The sequence below is a fragment of the Cherax quadricarinatus genome, chromosome 83 (assembly GCF_038502225.1).
Source record: "Cherax quadricarinatus isolate ZL_2023a chromosome 83, ASM3850222v1, whole genome shotgun sequence".
NCBI lineage: Eukaryota > Metazoa > Arthropoda > Malacostraca > Decapoda > Parastacidae > Cherax > Cherax quadricarinatus.
In genome coordinates, this window is record NC_091374.1 from 1,497,417 (window position 1) to 1,521,485 (window position 24,069).

At 40.7% G+C, this 24,069-nt stretch overlaps 1 protein-coding gene across 1 annotated transcript; it reads right to left on the reverse strand.

The window, feature by feature from the left end:
• Positions 1-8,531: 8,531 nt before the first annotated feature.
• On the reverse strand, positions 8,532-23,332 carry LOC128702175 (glucose-6-phosphate isomerase). The gene is made up of 11 exons (XM_070102667.1): positions 22,766-23,332; positions 21,163-21,374; positions 20,051-20,144; positions 18,991-19,182; positions 18,698-18,880; positions 18,281-18,394; positions 16,933-17,172; positions 16,448-16,587; positions 15,937-16,120; positions 10,497-10,768; positions 8,532-9,681 (listed from the first exon to the last, which is right to left on the reverse strand). Exons 1-11 carry the CDS (start codon positions 22,847-22,849, stop codon positions 9,561-9,563), a joined length of 1,836 nt encoding a protein of 611 aa, XP_069958768.1. The 5' UTR covers positions 22,850-23,332; the 3' UTR covers positions 8,532-9,560.
• Positions 23,333-24,069: the final 737 nt, after the last annotated feature.

Consider the following 24,069-nt stretch of genomic DNA (forward strand, 5'->3'; position numbering starts at 1 on the left):
AGGTGTTACGAGCACACAGGTGTTACGAACACACGTGTTATGAGCACACAGGTGTTATGAGCACACAGGTGTTACGAGCACAGGTGTTACGAGCACAGGTGTTACGAACACGTGTTATGAGCACACAGGTGTTATGAGCACACAGGTGTTACGAGCACACGTGTTATGAGCACACAGGTGTTATGAGCACACAGGTGTTACGAGCACACAGGTGTTACGAACACACGTGTTATGAGCACACAGGTGTTACGAGCACACAGGTGTTACGAACACACGTGTTATGAGCACACAGGTGTCATGAGCACACAGGTGTTACGAGCACACGTGTTATGAGCAAACAGGTGTTATGAGCACACAGGTGTTACGAACACACGTTGTGAGCACACAGGTGTTATGAGCACACAGGTGTTACGAGCACACAGGTGTTACGAGCACGCAGGTGTTACGAGCACACAGGTGTTACGAGCCCACAGGTGTTATGAGCACAGGTGTTACGAGCACACAGGTGTTATGAGCACACAGGTGTTACGAGCACACAGGTGTTACGAGCACAGGTGTTACGAGCACACGTTATGAGCACAAAGGTGTTACGAGCACACAGGTGTTACGAGCACGCAGGTGTTATGGGAACATAGGTGTTATGAGCACATAGGTGTTATGAGCACACGTGTTATGAGCATAGTGTTATGGGAACATAGGTGTCATGAGCACACATGTGCTATGAGCACATAGGTGTTATGAGCACACTGGTGTTATGGGAACATAGGTGTTATGAGCACAGGTGTTACGAACACGCAGGTGTTATGGGAACATGTATTATGAGCACACACGTGTTATGAGCACACGAGTTTTTATGAGAAAGCCACAAAATTTGGTTAACACAAGCCTAACCGATGTTATCCTGATGCAGTGACTTCGAACAGGCGATAAATGACATGCCCATGCACTCTGCCCCAGGGCCAGACTCATGGAACTCTGTGTTCATCAAGAACTGCAAGAAGCCCCTATCACGAGCCTTTACCATCCTATGGAGAGGGAGCATGGACATAGCCCCACTCCACAAAGGGGGCAGTAAAGCAACAGCAAAGAACTACAGACCGATAGCACTAACATCCCATATCATAAAAATCTTTGAAAGGGTCCTAAGAAGCAAGATCACCACCCATCTAGAAACCCATCAGTTACACAACCCAGGGCAACATGGGTTTAGAACAGGTCGCTCCTGTCTGTCTCATCTATTGGATCACTACGACAAGGTCCTAAATGCACTAGAAGACAAAAAGAATGTAGATGTAATATATACAGACTTTGCAAAAGCCTTCGACAAGTGTGACCATGGCGTAACCCTCCGGGGTTAAAAATCCGAATGAAATCTTATCTTATCTTATCTTAATAGCGCACAAAATGCGTGCTAAAGGAATAACAGGAAAAGTCGGTCGATGGATCTATAATTTCCTCACTAACAGAACACAGAGAGTAGTCGTCAACAGAGTAAAGTCCGTGGCAGCTACGGTGAAAAGCTCTGTTCCACAAGGCACAGTACTCGCTCCCATCTTGTTCCTCATCCTCATATCTGACATAGACAAGGATGTCAGCCACAGCACCGTGTCTTCCTTAAGATAAGATAAGATTTCGTTCGGATTTTTAACCCCGGAGGGTTAGCCACCCAGGATAACCCAAGAAAGTCAGTGCGTCATCGAGGACTGTCTAACTTATTTCCATTGGGGTCCTTAATCTTGTCCCCCAGGATGCGACCCACACCAGTCGACTAACACCCAGGTACCTATTTGCTGCTAGGTGAACAGGACAACAGGTGTAAGGAAACGTGTCGAAATGTTTCCACCCGCCGGGAATCGAACCCGGGCCCTCCGTGTGTGAAGCGGGAGCTTTAGCCACCAGGCCACCGGGCAGATGACATCCGAATCTGCATGACAGTGTCTTCCATTGCAGACACTGCAAGGCTCCAGGCGGACATCAACCAAATCTTTCAGTGGGCTGCAGAAAACAATATTAAGTTCAACGATGAGAAATTTCAATTACTCAGATATGGTAAACATGAGGAAATTAAATCTTCATCAGAGTACAAAACAAATTCTGGCCACAAAATAGAGCGAAACACCAACGTCAAAGACCTGGGAGTGATCATGTCGGAGGATCTCACCTTCAAGGACCATAAACCATACCCCCGGCCGGGATTGAACCCGCGGTCATAGAGTCTCAAAACTCCAGCCCGTCGCGCTAGCCACGGCAGTGAAGGGACTTGAGCTAGAGTTCGTCACGGCCACGCTAGCTGGAGATTCGTCTGTAAAAACTTGCATTTGTGGTCACAGAGGTGCCTGTGCTAACTTTCCTATGGTGTAGAAATATACCTAGTTGGATGAATCTTATTGTGGCTAGCTGGTCTAGTGGCTAGCGCGACGGGCTGGAGTTTTGAGATTCTATGACCGCGGGTTCAATCCCGGCCGGGGGTATGGTTTATTTGCAATCGTGTCATTACGATTTCTTAAGTCATTCAAGGACCATAACATTGTATCAATCGCATCTGCTAGAAAAATGACAGGATGGATAATGAGAACCTTCAAAACTAGGGAGGCCAAGCCCATGATGACACTCTTCAGGTCACTTGTTCTATCTAGGCTGGAATATTGCTGCACACTAACAGCACCTTTCAAGGCAGGTGAAATTGCTGACCTAGAAAATGTACAGAGAACCTTCACGGCGCGCATAACGGAGATAAAACACCTCAATTACTGGGAGCGCTTGAGGTTCCTAAACCTGTATTCCCTGGAACGCAGGAGGGAGAGATACATGATTATATACACCTGGAAAATCCTAGAGGGACTAGTACCGAACTTGCACACGAAAATCACTCACTACGAAAGCAAAAGACTTGGCAGACGATGCAACATCCCCCCAATGAAAAGCAGGGGTGTCACTAGCACGTTAAGAGACCATACAATAAGTGTCAGGGGCCCGAGACTGTTCAACTGCCTCCCAGCATACATAAGGGGGATTACCAACAGACCCCTGGCAGTCTTCAAGCTGGCACTGGACAAGCACCTAAAGTCGGTTCCTGACCAGCCGGGCTGTGGCTCGTAAGATAAGATAAGATAAGATTTCGTTAGGATTTTTAACCCCGGAGGGTTAGCCACCCAGGATAACCCAAGAAAGTCAGTGCGTCATCGAGGACTGTCTAACTTATTTCCATTGGGGTCCTTAATCTTGTCCCCCAGGATGCGACCCACACCAATCGACTAACACCCAGGTACCTATTTGCTGCTAGGTGAACAGGACAATAGGTGTAAGGAAACGTGTCAGAATTTCCACCCACCGGGAATCGAACCCGGGCCCTCCGTGTGTGAAGTGGGAGTTTTAGCCACCAGACCACCGGGCCACCATCGTACGTTGGTTTGCGTGCAGCCAGCAGCAACAGCCTGGTTGATCAGGCTCTGATCCACCAGGAGGCCTGGTCACAGACCGGGCCGCGGGGGCGTTGACCCCCGAACTCTCTCCAGGTAAACTCCATACAGGTGTTATGGGAACAGGTGTTACGAGCACGCAGGTGTTATGGGAACATAGGTATTATGAACACAGGTGTTATGGGAACAGGTGTTATGAGCACACCGGTATTATGGGAATATAGGTGTTATGAGCACAGGTGCTATGGGCACATAGGTGCTATGGGCACATACCTGGAGTTTACCTGGAGAGAGTTTCGGGGGTCAACGCCCCCGCGGCCCGGTCTGTGACCAGGCCTCCTGGTGGATCAGCGCCTGATCAACCAGGCTGTTGCTGCTGGCTGCACGCAAACCAACGTACGAGCCACAGCCCGGCTGATCAGGAACTGACTTTAGGTGCTTGTCCAGTGCCAGCTTGAAGACTGCCAGGGGTCTGTTGGTAATCCCCCTTATGTGTGCTGGGAGGCAGTTGAACAGTCTCGGGCCCCTGACACTTATTGTATGGTCTCTTAACGTGCTAGTGACACCCCTGCTTTTCATTGGGGGGATGGTGCATCGTCTGCCAAGTCTTTTGCTTTCGTAGTGAGTGATTTTCGTGTGCAAGTTCGGTACTAGTCCCTCTAGGATTTTCCAGGTGTATATAATCATGTATCTCTCCCTCCTGCGTTCCAGGGAATACAGGTTTAGAAACCTCAAGCGCTCCCAGTAATTGAGGTGTTTTATCTCCGTTATGCGCGCCGTGAAAGTTCTCTGTACATTTTCTAGGTCGGCAATTTCACCTGCCTTGAAAGGTGCTGTTAGAGTGCAGCAATATTCCAGCCTAGATAGAACAAGTGACCTGAAGAGTGTCATCATGGGCTTGGCCTCCCTAGTTATGAGCACACGTGTTATGGGTACAGAGGTGTTATGGGAACATAGGTGTTATGAGCACACTGGTATTATGGGAATATAGGTGTTTGGAGGACTTAAGTGCTATGGTGACATAGGTGTTTAGGTCACGTAGGTGTTATGAACACTCATATGGGAATGTGTTTAGGGCACATAGGTGTCATGACTACAAATTATTACTACTACTTCTTTCATAAGGAGCGCTAAACCCATAGAGGTCATGTAGTATGGAAGGCCTTAAGACTTGCTTCGAGGAATTAGATCACAGGTTCAGTTCCTTGGATCAAGAGCCCCTTCTCGTCATCAAGGACCCTCCCTTGATTTTCTTTCTGAAACATTTGCATCAAAACCAGGTGCACTAAAATCAGGTCTTGCAAGATTTAATTGATTCTTGATAGTATAGCAATAATTATAATATTAATGGGAGAAAACAACACCCGTATTATAATAGTATATCTTATTGACTTAATGGGATTTCCTGGCTTAAACATGTATTATACGTGTCCATAACACCTGTATGTTCATAACACCTATCTTCATAACACATGTGTTCATAACACCTGTGTTCATAATACATGTATGTTCATAACACCTGTGTTCATAACACATGTATGTTCATAACACCTGTATGCTCATAACACCTGTGTTCATAATACCTGTATGTTCATATTATTATTATTATTATAATCAAGGGGAAGCGCTAAACCCGTAGGATTATACAGCGCCTGGGGGGGGATGTGGAAGGCTTAATTCGGGGAACTGGAGCACAGATCCAATTCCCTAAATCAAGAGCCCCTCACCAACATCAAGGAACCTTCCCTGAGGGGGGTATGTTCATAGTACCTGTATGTTCGTAACACCTTTATGTTCATAAAATATGTATGTTCATAAAACATGTATGTTCATAACACCTGTGTGCTCATAACACCTGTGTTCATAATACCTGTATGTTCATAGTACCTGTATGTTCATAACACCTGTGCATATCCCTGTGCTCATAACACCTGTGTCCATAACACCTGTATTCATCTAAGATCTTTGTAAAAATTTAAACGTGTGTGAATCTCACTTAATACTTACACACATTGGGGAATGGAAAGGTTTGATCCATGGAAGGAGAGATGGCAGCTCCAGCACCTTTGACCAAGAGCTCTTCACCGGCATCAATGATTCAGTTATATAGGAATGTTTGAGTAAGATGAGGATATGAAAGTTAGAGGCATTGTGACAGATAAGATATTGTTGGGATTTTTAACCCAGGGTGGTAGGGATAGACACCCAGGGTAATCCAGGATAGGAAGAGTTAGCAGCCCAGGATAACCAGGGGTTGGGAGGGTTAGCCACCCAGAATAACTCGGGGTTAGGAGGGTTAGCCACCCAGAATAACCTGGAGTTAGGAGGGTTTGTTACCCAGGGTTGGGAGGGTTATCCACCCAGGTTAACCCAGGGTTGGGAGGGTTAGTCACCCAGGATAACCCAGGGTTGGGAGGGTTAGCCACCCAGGATAACCCATGAAGGTCACTGTCATCAAGGACTGTCTCTTATTTCCATTGTGGTCCTTTGGACCCCAATGGAAATAAGTCACTCTGTCTGACTTTTTTGGGTTATCCTAGGTACTTTACACATATGCTGCTATGTATGATAATCTATGTAACTGTATTTGTGTATGCCTGAATAAACTTATTTACTTACTACTCCCCCAGGATGCCACCCACACCAGTCGACTAACGCCCAGGCACCTACTTACTGCTAGGTGATCAATGACAGCAGGTGTAAGGAAACATGCCCAATGTTTCCACCTGTGCCAGGGACTAACCCTGGACAATCAATGTACAGCGAGTGCCTTGTCCCATGCTTTGAAATACCTTGATACCAGTGAAGGGCTCTTGATCCAGTGAACTGGAGCTGCCTTGCCTTGCCTTCCCTCAGATCAAAGCTTATTGCCTCCTCAGGAGCTGTGTGCTATCATGGGTTTAACGTTTGCCTCATGAATATAACACCAATTATGTAACTCATTACCACTCAAACCTTATTGTTCTTTTAAATACATCATTACCATAGCAACTTGCTATATATTCCCGAGGCACTTATTACATACGGGTTTAGGGTTTAATAATAATAATAATAATGATGTTTATTTCTACATGTACATATACAAGGTATACAGGCCTAACTAACATCAGTGACATACTACTATATAGAAAGTCCCTTGTTATGCAGAGCATTTCCTGCAAATCAGGTCAGTTTTGTTCCCAGGATGCAACTCGTACCAGTCGAATAACACCCATGTACCTATTTTACTGCTAGGGGAATATGGACAGCAGTTGTCTTAAGGAAACACATCCGGGATTACAAGGACTATGCTTCTTACTTACACTTGGTCTGGGTCCATGATATGGGGGATACTGTTCACGGATTGTGTAGTGATCAACGCACTTTGTTCAAAACATTGCTTTGTGTTTATATTCCCTTTTAAGGTTGAGGAAATATTGAAATTATAAAATATTATGCAAATACATTTTATTACTGAGAATAAGGGGGATTACCAGTAGACCCCCTGGCTGTCTTCAAGAGGGAGCTGGACAGGAACCTAAAGTCAGTAGTACCTGATCAGTCAGGCTGTGGTTCATACATCGGTTTGCATGCAGTAATCAGTAACAGCCTGGTTGATCAGACCCTGATCCACCACAAGACCTGGTCATGGACCGGGCCACGGAGGCATTGACCCTCGGAATACCCTCCAGGTATACTCCAGGTAGCATCTAAAACTACTGAAGTTGACTGAAGTATTAGGGGTGTATTGTGGACCTTTCAGTGAAGACATGAAAAAAAAAATCTGGAGTGTCTGATTATTATTGTAATGAAAAAGAAAGAACTAAACCTACAAGGGTCATACATCACAGAGGAGTGTCTGATAGTGACTGCCAACATGAAAATTTAATCAAGGGAAAGAACTAAACCTATTAGGGCCATATAGCACCTGGGGAGTGGGAGGTTCAGTCCAAGGAAGAGGATATAGCTAGTTCCTTGGATCAGGAGCCCCTCACCAGCATCTGGACACCTCTCTCTGAATTGACAACAGTATTAAATGTGGCACATTTTTGTTCAACACTTATCACTTCCAACATGTCTGACATTTCTTTTACACATGTAGTATTTTGGCCAGGATATGACTTCCAGTGGGACGACTGTGTAACACTGTGGGTGCCATGAAGGCAGTGAAAGGCTCTTTGGTTCAAGAAATTGGAGCTGCCCTCCCTTCCTTGAACCAGACTTGATTGTCTACCATTTCCCAGGTACTGTATGACTTTTATGAGTTTAGTGCTTCTCCGTGAACATAATAATAATAATTATTATTAAGTTTGTAACACATTTGCATATTAAGTTTTCTCGGGTATGACCATCGACAGTCTGATGAGATACAGTGCCGCTATATGGGAAATTATTATTACATTCGTGGGGGAACACTAAACCTGTAGGAGTCATAGAGCACCTGGGGCAGAATGAGAGACATTCAGGTTTGATCCCAGTGAAGCACAGGTACAATTCTTGGATCAAAAGCTGCTCACCAGTGCTAGGTGAGCAAAGGTGTAAGGAAAATTTGCCCTTACATTACACCAGTGCTGGGTCTGAACCTGGGGACTTGGATGTGAAAGATATCATCATAGCACCACTTACCAGAATTATTATAACTATATTCATGAGGAATACAGAACCTAAGAAATGAGAGGGATTCAGGTTTAATCTAGTGAAGGGAAGAGGAGCTCCCATTCCTTGGATAAAGAGCCAATCATCAGCTGCCAGAATTATGCATTTCATTTTGTTATAAGTTACAAAAAAATTCAAAATATTACGAAAACTTAACCTCCCGCTTAAGCTCCCGCTTCACACACGGAGGGCCCGGGTTCGATTCCCGGCGGGTGGAAACATTCGACACGTTTCCTTACACCTGTTGTACTGTTCACCTAGCAGCAAATAGGTACCTGGGTGTTAGTCGACTGGTGTGGGTCGCATCCTGGGGGACAAGATTAAGGACCCCAATGGAAATAAGTTAGACAGTCCTCGATGACACACTGACTTTCTTGGGTTATCCTGGGTGGCTAACCCTCCGGGGTTAAAAATCCGAACGAAATCTTATCTTAACAATATGAATTTGTGGCAATAACCAAGTAGTGATAAAAAGACTTAACTAGAAAAACTTTTATTTACAGAGATACACATGTACTAAACTTTCTCAAGTGACAAGGAAATCAAAAGATATGCTCACATACATAGTAGGGAGGAGGGTAGTGCATGAGATAGTGGCCAGTACACCAAGAACGGAAGAGCTAGTAGGCCTACTGCAGTGCTCTGCTACCCAGGAAAATTGACATGAGGAATGAGTTGTACAAGTGTGTTAGCACGTCTGTCTGAAATCTTTGTTTTTATTCTTAAGTAGTATGATATGGCTGATGGAAATGCAAATCCCCTCTGCTCTTAGGAACTGTATTCATAATATGACCTACTTTTAAACACTGTCTATTGGTGTGGTCCTCTTCAACAATGTTTAGTTCAGATCATTCCCATGCCATAAGATGTGAGAGAGTGTTTCATGCATCACACTAGTGTTCTTTTCATTGCTGATGTGGCAAACATAGTTATATTTGTTAATGTGAGTCTAGGTCTCTCCTGATTTCCCTGTGTACCAGGTATATTTTCTCACAGCTTTTCCAAGGGGTGGTATTTTTTTTAACACACTGGCCGTCTCCTACTGAAGTAAGGTGAACCGAAAAAGAAGAAACACTTTCACCATCACTCACTTTATTACTGTATTGCCAGAGGCATGCCAATTCTGCAGTTTAGATGCCCCTCCAAAGTGCAAATATCCCCATCCCTTCTTCAGAGTGCAGGCACTGTACTTCCCACTTCCAGGACTTAAGTCCAGCTAACTGGTTTTCCTGAATCCCTTCACAAAATGTTATCTTGCTCACATTTCAACAGCTCGTCAAGATCCAAAAACCATTTGCCTCCTCTCTCTCCTATTTAACACACTCACACACACCTGCTGGATGTCCAAGCCCCTTGTACACAAAACCTCCTTTACCCTTCCCCTCCAACCTTTCCTAGGATGACCTCTACCCTGCCTTCCCTCCACCACTACAGAGTGGTATATATTTAGCTCAGATTCTGCAAAGTCCCTTCATAGTATTAACTACTGGCACTATTCTACAGAATTTAAAAGTATGATTTGATGAAATTCATTAGTCCATTAGTAGATGCATCATGTGATGACACAGTGTTCTTGTTTTGAAGCTCTGGTTCAATAACTTTTGCCAGCTGCTTACCAAGTTCCACTCTGTGAAAGCAGGTTTACAAGTTAGATTTAAAGTAAGTAAAACAATAAATGAATCAAAATAAACTCAGGGGGCTCCAAGAAATTTGTAAATTTTAAATTAATCTGGTAGGTGTATTCTAGGATAATGAGACAAAAGAGATTAGTCTTATCTGATATCGCCCCTTCAAGGGGGTGCCTTGATACTAGTGAAACTCTTGATCCCCCCCCCCAAAAAAAAAAAAATCTATGCTACATTCCCTTTCATTAGATCAAAAATGATTAACTCAAGCACTTTATGATCTCTATAGATTAAGCTCTCTCTCCCTTGATTATAATAATTATACATTAAAAAAATTGAGAAAAATGCAACCTGGGTAGAGCATACGAATAAAGGATGCTGATAAAATTCTACGACAAATATGGGTGTTATTACAGCTATTGTAAATTTTATACAATATTGTAAGTTATATTGTGTCTAAAATGCATAATGGTGACTATGGAGTCTTGAATGCCATTTAAAGGCTTTAAAGCATGCATTAAAAACAAACTTCTAATAAACAACATATTTCAGATATGAAAAATATAAACAGTGACAGCATCATACAGTGCAGTGGATCCCCAGTTTACGATATTATTTCATTCCAGAAGTTTGTTCAGATGCCAGTACTGAACGAATTTGTTCCCATAAGGAATATTTTGAATTAGACTAGTCCATTTCAGACCCCCAAACATACACGTACAAACGCACTTACATAAATACACTTACATAACTGGTCGCATTGGGAGGTGATCGTAAAGCGGGGGTCCACTGTATTGATAAAAGCATAAACTCTTACCCCCATTGATCAAAGGAATTAATGTCCCAGATAATGCCCTGTATGAAGATCTTGTGTTCATACATAGCAATTAGTGCTCCCAAAGTAAATGGAGTAAACCTTTCAACCATGATAGAGTTTGTCGGGCGGTTGCCTTCAAACACTTTATGAGGCAAGATATGTTTTTGTTCATCAGCTGACAGGTTAGCTTTTTCTAGTTCAACCTTGGCTCTTTCTTTCGTCTTCCCTCTCATAAGAGCCTCTGTTTGTGCCAGAAAGTTTGCCAGCAGCAGCTGCAAAATAGAAAAAGCAAATTGTGTTTTAGGTAATGAAAAACTGGATATCAGATTAGAGGGAATGATTATGGAGCAAGTGAATGTGTTTGGATATTTGGGAGTAGACTTGTCAGCAGATAGATCCATGGAAGAAGAGGTAAATCATAGAATAGAAGAGGGTAAAAAAAAAAAGTGGGTGGTGTGTTGAGGCATCTGTATAAAGAAGAACTTTATCCATGGAGGTAAAAAGGCAAATGCACCAGAGTATAGCGGTACCAACACTGAGTGCAGCCTCTCCTCACTTAACAATGGAGTTCCGTTCCTAAGACCACGTCGAGTGGAGGGCAGTGAGAGCAATGTGTGGTGTGAATACAGTATTATGAATAGAATTCGAAGCGTGGAATTAGGTGTGGGGTTACCTAAAATATACCGTATTTTATGGCATCTAAGATGTTATTTTTTCCTGAAATGTCTTGAAAATTTATCCAGCATCTTGGAGGCTGAAGCACTATTTATCTTTTCTCCCAAAATTTAGCCAGTCATAATTGGGGGGACAGAATCTTGACACAAGAGAATCCCGTTCGCTGTAAAATACGGTAATTCGGTTTGGGCACTTAGTGAGGCTGGAACAAAATAAAAGGTGGAGGGAAGGAGGGGTTAAGGTCATTTCAGTAAAGGCTGAAGGGAGAGTTTAACGAGGCTTTGAGGACTAGGGGCTTGAACATCTAAGAGGCTTGTGCAAGTGTGCTAGATCAAGTGAGTAGAGGCAAGTGGTTTTTATGACCTGACGTGCTGCTAGAATGTGAGAAAAGTAATACTTATGAAGGGATTCACGTAAACTGGTTAGTCGAACTCAAGTCCTGTAGGTGGGAAGTACAGTTCCTGTACTCAAAAGGAGGGGTAAAAATGTTGCAGTTTGGAAGGTCATCTGACATGCAATGTCAACATACTTCTGACAAGACACTGATTGAATGAATGATGGTGCATGTGTTTCCTCTTGTTTGGGTCACCCTACCTCAATGAAAGATAGCTGGTGTGCTAATAAAAAAAAATATAAAATATTATGAAAACCCTTCACAAATAACTTATGCCTAGAACAGATTAACTCGGTGGCACTCGATGTATGCACAAGGCTTATTCCTCTAAGAAAAAGGAGGAGTAGATGTAAAATAGAAAGAGACAGGCGCTCCCTTTACAGGCGACGGAAAAGAATAACAGAGCGGCTAAAAGAGGTCAATATATCTGAAATGCGCAGGGAGACACTGGTCAGAGAAATAGCAAGCATCGAACTTAAGCTAAAAGAATCCTTTAGGAGTCAGGAATCGCGGGAAGAACTAAAAGCCATAAATGAAATCGAAAGAAACCCAAAGTATTTCTTCTCCTATGCCAAATCAAAATCGAGAACAACGTCCAGTATTGGGCCCCTACTTAAACAAGATGGGTCCTACACAGATGACAGCAAGGAAATGAGTGAGCTACTCAAGTCCCAATATGACTCAGTTTTTAGCAAGCCGCTAACCAGACTGAGAGTCGAAGATCAAAATGAATTTTTTATGAGAGAGCCACAAAATTTGATTAACACAAGCCTATCCGATGTTATCCTGACGCCAAATGACTTCGAACAGGCGATAAATGACATGCCCATGCACTCTGCCCCAGGGCCAGACTCATGGAACTCTGTGTTCATCAAGAACTGCAAGAAGCCCCTATCACGAGCCTTTTCCATCCTATGGAGAGGGAGCATGGACACGGGGGTCGTCCCACAGTTACTAAAAACAACAGACATAGCCCCACTCCACAAAGGGGGCAGTAAAGCAACAGCAAAGAACTACAGACCAATAGCACTAACATCCCATATCATAAAAATCTTTGAAAGGGTCCTAAGAAGCAAGATCACCACGCATCTAGAAACCCATCAGTTACACAACCCAGGGCAACATGGGTTTAGAACAGGTCGCTCCTGTCTGTCTCAACTATTGGACCACTACGACAAGGTCCTAAATGCACTAGAAGACAAAAAGAATGCAGATGTAATATATACAGACTTTGCAAAAGCCTTCGACAAGTGTGACCATGGCGTAATAGCGCACAAAATGCGTGCTAAAGGAATAACAGGAAAAGTCGGTCGATGGATCTATAATTTCCTCACTAACAGAACACAGAGAGTAGTCGTCAACAGAGTAAAGTCCGAGGCAGCTACGGTGAAAAGCTCTGTTCCACAAGGCACAGTACTCGCTCCCATCTTGTTCCTCATCCTTATAACCGACATAGACAAGGATGTCAGCCACAGCACCGTGTCTTCCTTTGCAGATGACACCCGAATCTGCATGACAGTGTCTTCCATTGCAGACACTGCAAAGCTCCAGGCAGACATCAACCAAATCTTTCAGTGGGCTGCAGAAAACAATATGAAGTTCAACGATGAGAAATTTCAATTACTCAGATATGGTAAACATGAGGAAATTAAATCGTCATCAGAGTACAAAACAAATTCTGGCCACAAAATAGAGCGAAACACCAACGTCAAAGACCTGGGAGTGATCATGTCGGAGGATCTCACCTTCAAGGACCATAACATTGTATCAATCGCATCTGCTAGAAAAATGACAGGATGGATAATGAGAACCTTCAAAACTAGGGAGGCCAAGCCCATGATGACACTCTTCAGGTCACTTGTTCTATCTAGGCTGGAATATTGCTGCACACTTACAGCACCTTTCAAGGCAGGTGAAATTGCCGACCTAGAAAATGTACAGAGAACTTTCACGGCGCGCATAACGGAGATAAAACACCTCAATTATTGGGAGCGCTTGAGGTTCCTAAACCTGTATTCCCTGGAACGCAGGAGGGAGAGATACATGATTATATACACCTGGAAAATCCTAGAGGGACTAGTACCGAACTTGCACACGAAAATCACTCATTACGAAAGCAAAAGACTTGGCAGACGATGCACCATCCCCCCAATAAAAAGCAGGGGTGTCACTAGCACGTTAAGAGACCATACAATAAGTGTCAGGGGCCCGAGACTGTTCAACTGCCTCCCAGCACACATAAGGGGGATTACCAACAGACCCCTGGCAGTCTTCAAGCTGGCACTGGACAAGCACCTAAAGTCAGTTCCGGATCAGCCGGGCTGTAGCTCGTATGTTGGTTTGCGTGCAGCCAGCAGCAACAGCCTGGTTGATCAGGCTCTGATCCACCAGGAGGCCTGGTCTCAGACCGGGCCGCGGGGGCGTTGACCCCCGGAACTCTCTCCAGGTAAACTCCAGGTAATAACCTGCACACAGGAGAACGAAACTCCTATGTGTGGTATTGTGCCTTTTTATTATTTTCATGGAGCAAATCTAATTATGTACCTCCCATTCCCCAGGTACTGTATGAGCCCAGTGGATCTAGCATTTCCCCATCAATATCAATAACATGGAAAATTATTCACAAATAGTTATATAAATATTTGATATATGTATTTAAAAATGGTATACATGACAGGGTGGATAGGGGGGCAATGTGGCAGATGTTGCAAGTGTATGGTGTAGGAGGTAGGTTACTGAAAGCAGTGAAGAGTTTTTACGAGGATAGTGAGGCTCAAGTTAAAGTATGTAGGAAAGAGGGAAATTATTTCCCAGTAAAAGTAGGCCTTAGACAAGGATGTGTGATGTCACCGTGGTTGTTTAATATATTTATAGATGGGGTTGTAAGAGAAGTAAATGCGAGGGTCTTGACAAGAGGCGTGGAGTTAAAAGATAAAGAATCACACACAAAGTGGGAGTTGTCACAGCTGCTCTTTGCTGATGACACTGTGCTCTTGGGAGATTCTGAAGAGAAGTTGCAGAGATTGGTGGATGAATTTGGTAGGGTGTGCAAAAGAAGAAAATTAAAGGTGAGTACAGGAAAGAGTAAGGTTATGAGGATAACAAAAAGATTAGGTGATGAAAGATTGAATATCAGATTGGAGGGAGAGAGTATGGAGGAGGTGAATGTATTCAGATATTTGGGAGTGGACGTGTCAGCGGATGGGTCTATGAAAGATGAGGTGAATCATAGAATTGATGAGGGAAAAAGAGTGAGTGGTGCACTTAGGAGTCTGTGGAGACAAAGAACTTTGTCCTTGGAGGCAAAGAGGGGAATGTATGAGAGTATAGTTTTACCAACGCTCTTATATGGGTGTGAAGCATGGGTGTTGAATGTTGCAGCGAGGAGAAGGCTGGAGGCAGTGGAGATGTCATGTCTGAGGGCAATGTGTGGTGTGAATATAATGCAGAGAATTCGTAGTTTGGAAGTTAGGAGGAGGTGCGGGATTACCAAAACTGTTGTCCAGAGGGCTGAGGAAGGGTTGTTGAGGTGGTTCGGACATGTAGAGAGAATGGAGCGAAACAGAATGACTTCAAGAGTGTATCAGTCTGTAGTGGAAGGAAGGCGGGGTAGGGGTCGGCCTAGGAAAGGTTGGAGAGAGGGGGTAAAGGAGGTTTTGTGTGCGAGGGGCTTGGACTTCCAGCAGGTATGCATGAGCGTGTTTGATAGGAGTGAATGGAGACAAATGGTTTTTAATACTTGACGTGCTGTTGGAGTGTGAGCAAAGTAACATTTATGAAGGGGTTCAGGGAAACCGGCAGGCCGGACTTGAGTCCTGGAGATGGGAAGTACAGTGCCTGCACTCTGAAGGAGGGGTGTTAATGTTGCAGTTTAAAAACTGTAGTGTAAAGCACCCTTCTGGCAAGACAGTGATGGAGTGAATGATGGTGAAAGTTTTTCTTTTTCGGGCCACCCTGCCTTGGTGGGAATCGGCCAGTGTGATAATAAAATAATAATAAAAAAAAAAAAACAGAAAAAAAATAGCTGAGAAAGGGCAAAGCTGAAAGGACAGAAGAGCACAAAAATGTGAAACACAAGAAATGAAGAGAGAATGAACTGGATGTTCCATGAGATATATTGCAAGTAAATATATGAGAGTTGTTGCATACAGGTAAGAATATATGTTGCCATTTGGAGCACTGTTTGAGCTGTGATGCTCATGCACCTCTGACAAAACAGCTATTGAACGAGTGATGGCAAGTCACCCCAACTACTTAGGAAATGACTGGGAGACGACATTTGTGTTTAAAAGAAAAATGTAACTGTGCTGGATAGGCAAAGATGGTGTAATTAAAACAGCTACAACTTACTGTACCTAATTATTAACAAACCTTATGATGAAGGTTATCTCTAATTGGGTTATGGGACTTGACAGGAGCAATGAAGTCTGCCGGAATTAGACGAGTCCCCTGATGAATCAGTTGATAAAATGCATGCTGGCCATTGGTCCCTGGTTCACCCCAAACAATTGGCCCAGTGCTGTAGTCCACCCGGCGTCCACTACGTGTTACATATCTGTAAAAAAAAAAAATCCTAAATTATATTAAAACCCATGATAATTTTTCAATATGCAATTTGAAAATCATATTTTAAAAAAATATCATGTTAGCCTTCAGTCCTATGCTGTACATAAATTTGTATGAGACACATAATGTTAACCTTGTCTTCTTAGCCTTAAGTTCCTTCTTGGAAAACATTTATACAGTACTTATTATGTTGTAGGTAAAAGACACAAATGCATAGGTCAAGACATTACTGCAGTATTATTATCTTCATGGGACAGTATTAAACCATTACAGTCATACAAGCAGTCTGGAGTACAATATACATGCACACACATACTTTCCATTCGACTCCATATCCCCTTGTTGAAAGTAAGCAGCAAACCGGTGTAGGTACTGGTCGTATGGTAAGAGGGCATGGGTTCCTGCACCATAAAAGTTGTGATACCATATGCCCAGAAGTCCAAGAATTACAGGAAGCTGGTAAATTATACAATATTGTAAGCATGATTATTATCAATAAACAATTAGCTTTATGAAATTATTACTGTAATATAATTTAATTATACAATATAAAATGCCCCATGTAAAATTTGAGCTAAAAACAAAAAAGTTACACATTTTAAAAATTCTTAATATTTTTAAAATCTTATTTATTAAAATATCTTATTGGTATTAATTTGAAGCTATATAATATGACTTTTACTTATCCTCATTATGGTATAAATCAGGAATAATGTACAAAATTTTAACCAATTTCATGAATATAATAAATGGATTATCTAAAATAATATTTGATCTAAAATAAAAAAAAAAAACACTTACATTGTGCTCTAATGGTGCAGTTCTAAAATGGTTATCCATAAAATGAGCACCTGACAGAAGTTTTTCAAAGTTGCCAAACCCAATCTGGAGTGCAATAGACAGACCTACAGCTGACCAAAGGGAGTATCTGCCACCTACCCAGTCCCAGAATTCAAACATATTGGCCTCATCAATGCCAAAGTCTTTTACTTTGGGACCATTAGTTGACAGAGCTATGAAATGCTTGGCAACAGCACGATCCTAGAAAGATAAATGTTAACATTTTCAAGTTGACAAGCCCTTCCTACAAAAAATATGGAACTCAGTGGAACCACTTAAGAATATGCTGTACTAAATCAGTAAAAATATCTGGCACAAGATCAAACTCATAATTAGTTTCAAAACTTATTCATTATTAATAATAATTTGTTTCAAAATTATTCATAAAAATATACCTCAATGTATTTCATTAATTTTTTTTTAACAAGTTGAACATTTCCCACAGAGGCAGGGTGACCCCAAAAAGAAAGAAAAAAATAACATCATCACTCATACAAAATCACTGTCTTGGCAGAGGCACTCAGTTTAGTCACTCCAAACAGTCAATATCCCAAACCCCTTCTTTAAAGAGCAGGCATTGTACTTTCCACCTCCATGACTCAAGTCCAGCTAATCAGTTTCCCCTGAATCTCTTCACAAAATATTACCCTGCTTACACTCCAACAGCTCGTCAGGTCCAAAAACCATTCGTCTCCATTCACCCCTATCTAACATGCTCACACACGCTTGCTGGAAGTCCAAGCCCCTCGCCCACAAAACCTTCTTTACCCCCTCTCTCCAACCCTTCCTAGGATGACCTCTACTCTGTCTTTCTTCCCCTACAGATTTATACACGCTCCAAGTCAATTTTAATGTTATATGTTAAAAATCATTAGAAAAGTAATGTGCCATACTACCTCTTTAGGGCCTTTTAACTCTGAACATGTGTCTAATTCCTAGAAGAATGTCCCAGTTAAAGTTCCCAAATCATATCTTACTACATAAATAAAAGATTTTTTCAAGAAATAAATCTATATAGTATTATGCTACACATCCTGTGGATATTTGTGTTTTTTCAATAAAAATACTTTCATTAAGTTTTATTACTGTATCAAATAGCAGCCTTGTAATACCAGTATGGGGCTCTTGATCCACTATTATATTGTGATCAATATGTATTTCATATTAAAAAATAATCACTCTTCATGTGTGCTGCATTATATCCAAAACTGTTCATCTATTTCTCTTATTAAAAATACACCTTCATATTTTGTATAGAAAATCATCACACACTAGTACTACTGCATTACAAAATACTGAAGATACTTACATCTTTAGCAGTAGCTAGGAACCAGTTCTTGGCTGAGGTAGCATTGGTAATGGTTTCTTGTGTGGTGAATGTTTTAGAGGCAATAATGAACAATGTCCTTTCAGGCCTCAGAGTCTGATTGAATATTAATAAGTTGTAAATAATGCAAAATATAAAATAAATGTAATTATGTTTGACATAAGCAGTTATTAATGTCATATACAGTACAGTGTATTTGGATTAGAGAAGTCTAAGCAGCCAGTTAAATTATACACAGAACCTAAAACTTTTATACTTCATAAAGGTATGTACAATGAGAGGAATGTAAATACAGTACACTAAGAGTCTATATTAAGACATATTTTAGAAATACTCTAAATTATTTTAAATTAAGTGTTAAGATGAATTGTAACCTAACATAGTAACTCTAAACCTTACCTTAAGTGTCTCTGCCATGTGTGAGCCATCAATATTAGATACAAAGTGTACACTTAGTCCATTGGCATAAGGCTTCAGAGCCTCTGTTACCATTAATGGACCTAGGTCAGAACCTCCAATGCCAATGTTAACAACATCTGTGATAGCTTCTCCAGTGTAACCTTTCCATTCACCTGAAATAACCTGATGACCAAAAATAAAAATAAATAGGGTTACATTATAAACATTATACAGTATACTTAATATGCAACAACATATTATAATAATTGATTTTTAACATTCATACATCTTACCCTGCCACAGAAGCTCTTCATGTGGGAAAGTACAGAATTAACTTGCGGCATGACATTTTCTCCATTAACCATAATAGGAGTGTTGGAACGATTGCGTAAGGCAATATGTAAAACAGCCCTATCTTCAGTGAAGTTAATCTTTTCTCCAGAAAACATTGCATCGCGAGACCCCTCAATGTTGCGAGCTCTTGCCTGTGTATAAGAATAAAGTACGTACTGTATTACAAATGATTATGAAAAATTACGAGCATAAATAATAACCAACTTACTGAAGTATGTAGTTCAGAATATTTAGTAATGACAAAGTTGCTTGCAATTAAGATGTCAAGTAGGTAGCTTATACGGTCATCCCTCTAAATTCATGGGGTTACAAAATTTACATAATTAATTCTGCATAAAATTTCAATTTAAGGTTCAATTTGTTTCACAGACCAATGTTCCATCACTCTGTACATCACTAACCTGGTTAATATTGGCATTCATATGAAATGAGGGCTAGAATAAAAAAAAAAAATTAGGGTATGAGGAAAGCCTCCAAGCCATATAAATGTTGAGTACACATAATTGAATTTATTCACTGGTTGCTAACCATTGAAAATGCTGGATAATCAAAAACTGCAAATCTGGAAGCCATGGACTTGTAGAGGAGACAACTGTACTATGTACCAGTACATGTTTGAGTGCAGGAAGTACCCAGTTTAGCAAACAATTCCTCATGGGGTGAGGTACGTGTAATCTACTTATGGTATTTACCAGTAAATAGTGATGACCATCTGTTTGTTTCTTGAGTCAAGACTAATGTCTTCATTTTTCTTTTATACAGTACATAATAATTCTTTATAAATACTGCACCTAAATACAGTGCAAAGAGACACTCATGCTTTGGTGTATCAAAAAAACTCACAATTAACTGGTACAGTATACAAGAAAATTTTAATAAAATAAATAAAACTAATACATGTACAGTACTTGCAACAAGAGAAATATACTCATAAAACAAATGTTAAACTCGAGACCAATTTTAAAAGAATAAATGTAACCTCTTATCAAATAGACTTACCAAATCAAACAGAAGTTTGAGAACTTCATCATTAATGCGATTTTTGCTGTAGTCAAGTAGCATATCTCCATCATCTGGAGTTGCCAATATCAGGCTGAAATTGATTACAGTACATATATACAAATTTAAGCTACACTTTACTGTACATTGAAAAAAGTGAACTGGAAGTGTTACTTACATTGCTTCAAAAATACAAGTATGGATAGCATTAGTAAAATAAATAACAAATACTCTAGTTTGTAATTAACTAGTAAATTATCAACAAAAAAATAATTATCAATTTACAGTATACAGTACCAATACACAGAGAAACTCTAAATGTACTAAATATGGTATAACTGCATTGCAAAAGTCAAGGGAGATAATATATTTCCAATTTCCCAATACATGTATATGTCTTAGGATAAAAACATTAAAAAAATAATCTTTAGTTATTGTCTACTGTTTTATTTAGAGATATGCACTGACCAGATAATTGAGCATCCACTATATTTTCAAATGCTGCATGAGACATTACATTAAGTAGCTTGGAAGGACTACAATTGGTCAAAATACTGTTTGAAAAATCAAATGTTTCTGTCAAAACCAAATATTAATACGTACAATCATTTATACAATGTACTGCAAATGCAACCTCAATTTCAAATCAAAAGCAGGGGGTATATATGCCAGTAAGTTTGCACATTACCCTAAGTGTATATACATAAAATTTAATCTTTACTTTAAGGATTAAAGTACAGTACCCTCGATGTAAGTGAGCAGGTAGATTGCAGCCTTATGGACCTCATCATGCAGTTGTATGCCTTAACCTAACAAATTAACCAAGTCAAGAGCAGTATGCCTTAACCTAACAAATTAACCAAGTCAAGAGCAGTATGCCTTAACATAACAAATTAACCAAGTCAAGAGCTGTATGCCTTAACATAACAAATTAACCAAGTCAAGAGCTGTATGCCTTAACATAACAAATTAACCAAGTCAAGAGCTGTATGCCTTAACATAACAAATTAACCAAGTCAAGAGCTGTATGCCTTAACATAACAAATTAACCAAGTCAAGAGTTGTATGCCTTAACCTAACAAATTAGCCAAATCAAGAGCCTCAGACTTTACCTGTATTTCTTAAACCTGTCTGGATCTTCTTTGAACAGTTGCATAATGTTTATTTTGCTGCCATACTTGTTATAGTAGTTTTGAAGTTGCTTGTAAGTTGTCTCCTCTGTGAGGTGAGTCTTACTTATACCACTACTTAAGTGTTCACCATTGTCACGTGTTAATAGTGCATTACGTTCATTCTTACACAGGATGGTGGATGTGTTTCCCATCTGTTGGCAGGATTAATAATGATAGTTATCTGTTGGTAGGATTAATAATGATAGTTATCTGTTGGTAGGATTAATAATGATAGTTATCTGTTGGTAGGATTAATAATGATAGTTATCTGTTGGTAGGATTAATAATGATAGTTATCTGTTGGTAGGATTAATAATGATAGTTATCTGTTGGTAGGATTAATAATGATAGTTATCTGTTGGTAGGATTAATAATGATAGTTATCTGTTGGTAGGATTAATAATGATAGTTATCTGTTGGCAGGATTAATAATGATAGTTATCTGTTGGCAGGATTAATAATGATAGTTATCAGTTGGCAGGATTAATAATGATAGTTATCTGTTGGCAGGATTAATAATGATGGTTATCTGTTGGCAGGATTAATAATGATAGTTATCTGTTGGCAGGATTAATAATGATAGTTATCTGTTGTCAGGATTAATAATGATAGTTATCTGTTGGCAGGATTAATAATGATAGTTATCTGTTGGCAGGATTAATAATGATAGTTATCTGTTGGCAGGATTAATAATGATAGTTATCTGTTGGCAGGATTAATAATGATAGTTATCTGTTGGCAGGATTAATAATTATAGTTATCTGTTGGCAGGATTAATAATGATAGTTATCTGTTGGCAGGATTAATAATGATAGTTATCTGTTGGCAGGATTAATAATGATAGTTATCTGTTGGCAGGATTAATAATGATAGTTATCTGTTGGCAGGATTAATAATGATAGTTATCTGTTGACAGGATTAATAATGATAGTTATCTGTTGGCAGGATTAATAATTATAGTTATCTGTTGGCAGGATTAATAATGATAGTTATCTGTTGGCAGGATTAATAATGATAGTTATCTGTTGGCAGGATTAATAATGATAGTTATCTGTTGGCAGGATTAATAATGATAGTTATCTGTTGGCAGGATTAATAATGATAGTTATCTGTTGGCAGGATTAATAATGATAGTTATCTGTTGGCAGGATTAATAATGATAGTTATCTGTTGGCAGGATTAATAATGATAGTTATCTGTTGGCAGGATTAATGATGATAACCTTATCTCTTGGCAGGATTAATAATAATAAGGTTATCTGTTGCCAAGATTATTAATGATAAGAATCTTAATTCAGGAAAATCTAAATAACACATAGTACAATACTTCAAAGATACGAAGTGACATCAATTATAAATGTAAGAGAAAATGCAATATTTCAGGCACATAACACTGATACATTATATACATTTAATAAATTACAAATTATTATTATAATCAAAAAGAAGCGCTAAACCACAAGGGCTATACAGCGCTGACACAATAAGTTACAAAAATTTAGATGATTACAAATATCATACATAGTAAAACAGGTTTGAATTACCTGAGATAATCCACAAAGTGACATATTTCCATTGGAATAAACCAACAAAGTTGAAATCTGTAAATGTAACCTTTCGCTAAGCATGTAGCAGGTCCAAGAGCTACAGCCCGATTTCTATAACTAAGCAGGTCCAGCTGAAGCTTATTAACTTCCTCTAATGGATATTTAGAAGGTCCAGGAGCTGTATTTCATCTTCCTTGGCTAGACATGTAGTAAGCCCAGGCAAAGGTATGTCAAGTCACTGTATTATTCTAGTTGTTAAGAGCAACTGTAACTTAGTTACTCCTTGTTAACCTCTACCATTAAGTCCTGACTACATGTCTTGTATCATAATAATAATAATAAATAATTATTATTATTTTTGTAGTTATATAATGCTTAACAATTTTCAAACGGTCAAAATCACTAATAATCATTATCCCCTTCCACAAAATAATAACGGACACCATTCCCACGTGCCCTCTTAGGGCGGGGAAGGTGCCAGAGCTAGAGCTTGTTACCACCTGCAGCTCACGTGCCCTCTTAGGGCGGGGAAGGTGCCAGAGCTAGAGCTTGTTACCACCTGCAGCTCACCAGACTGCCCTTCCCACGACCCCCCCCCTGGGGCGGGGAAGATGGTAGACCAGAGGCCTAGTTTCTCACTCTGAGCCCCGTGAGGTCAGGGAATGTGGCTAGGCCTGGGGACACTTGGTCCCAGAAGATGAGGAGGTACTTGTACCTCCTCTCATGGCAGACATGGTCTCAGACACTGCCATGAGAAGGAGACAAGGTCGGGTCACCATCTGGAAAAGACCCGGACCAGGAGAGTACCTTGTTCATCTGTCAAAACTTTGGGGTCCAGTCCCTGGACCCATTATGTACCTCTGTAATGTTGAGGTGATTGTCTGCATCGCTATTGGGCCGTGCAGACCCCCTTGCCTGACGCTCCTCAGTAACCTGACAGCAGTGGTACGAGGAGGTGTTGTGCATTCGCTGCCTGGATGAGGTAGAGTGCGGACGTGCTTTGCACCCCTCTACTGTTTCCCAGACGAGCTAATCAGTCAACGACATGGCGCCAGGTGTTCGCAGGAGAGTGAATACTGTGGGCATTGAACTTATTAGTGGGGCTTTAACACCTACGTCAGTCGATGTGTTATTGCCCAAAATTATACGAGAGACATATGGCATCAGAGACGAGGATTTATATGGAGTGGCACTGAACGGTGTATATAGAATTTTCGTGAAAGTGCTAACTGCTCAAGTATACGAGGCTTTGGTTGATCGTTACCAAGATGTCAGCATTACTGTAACACCGGCAGTGAGGG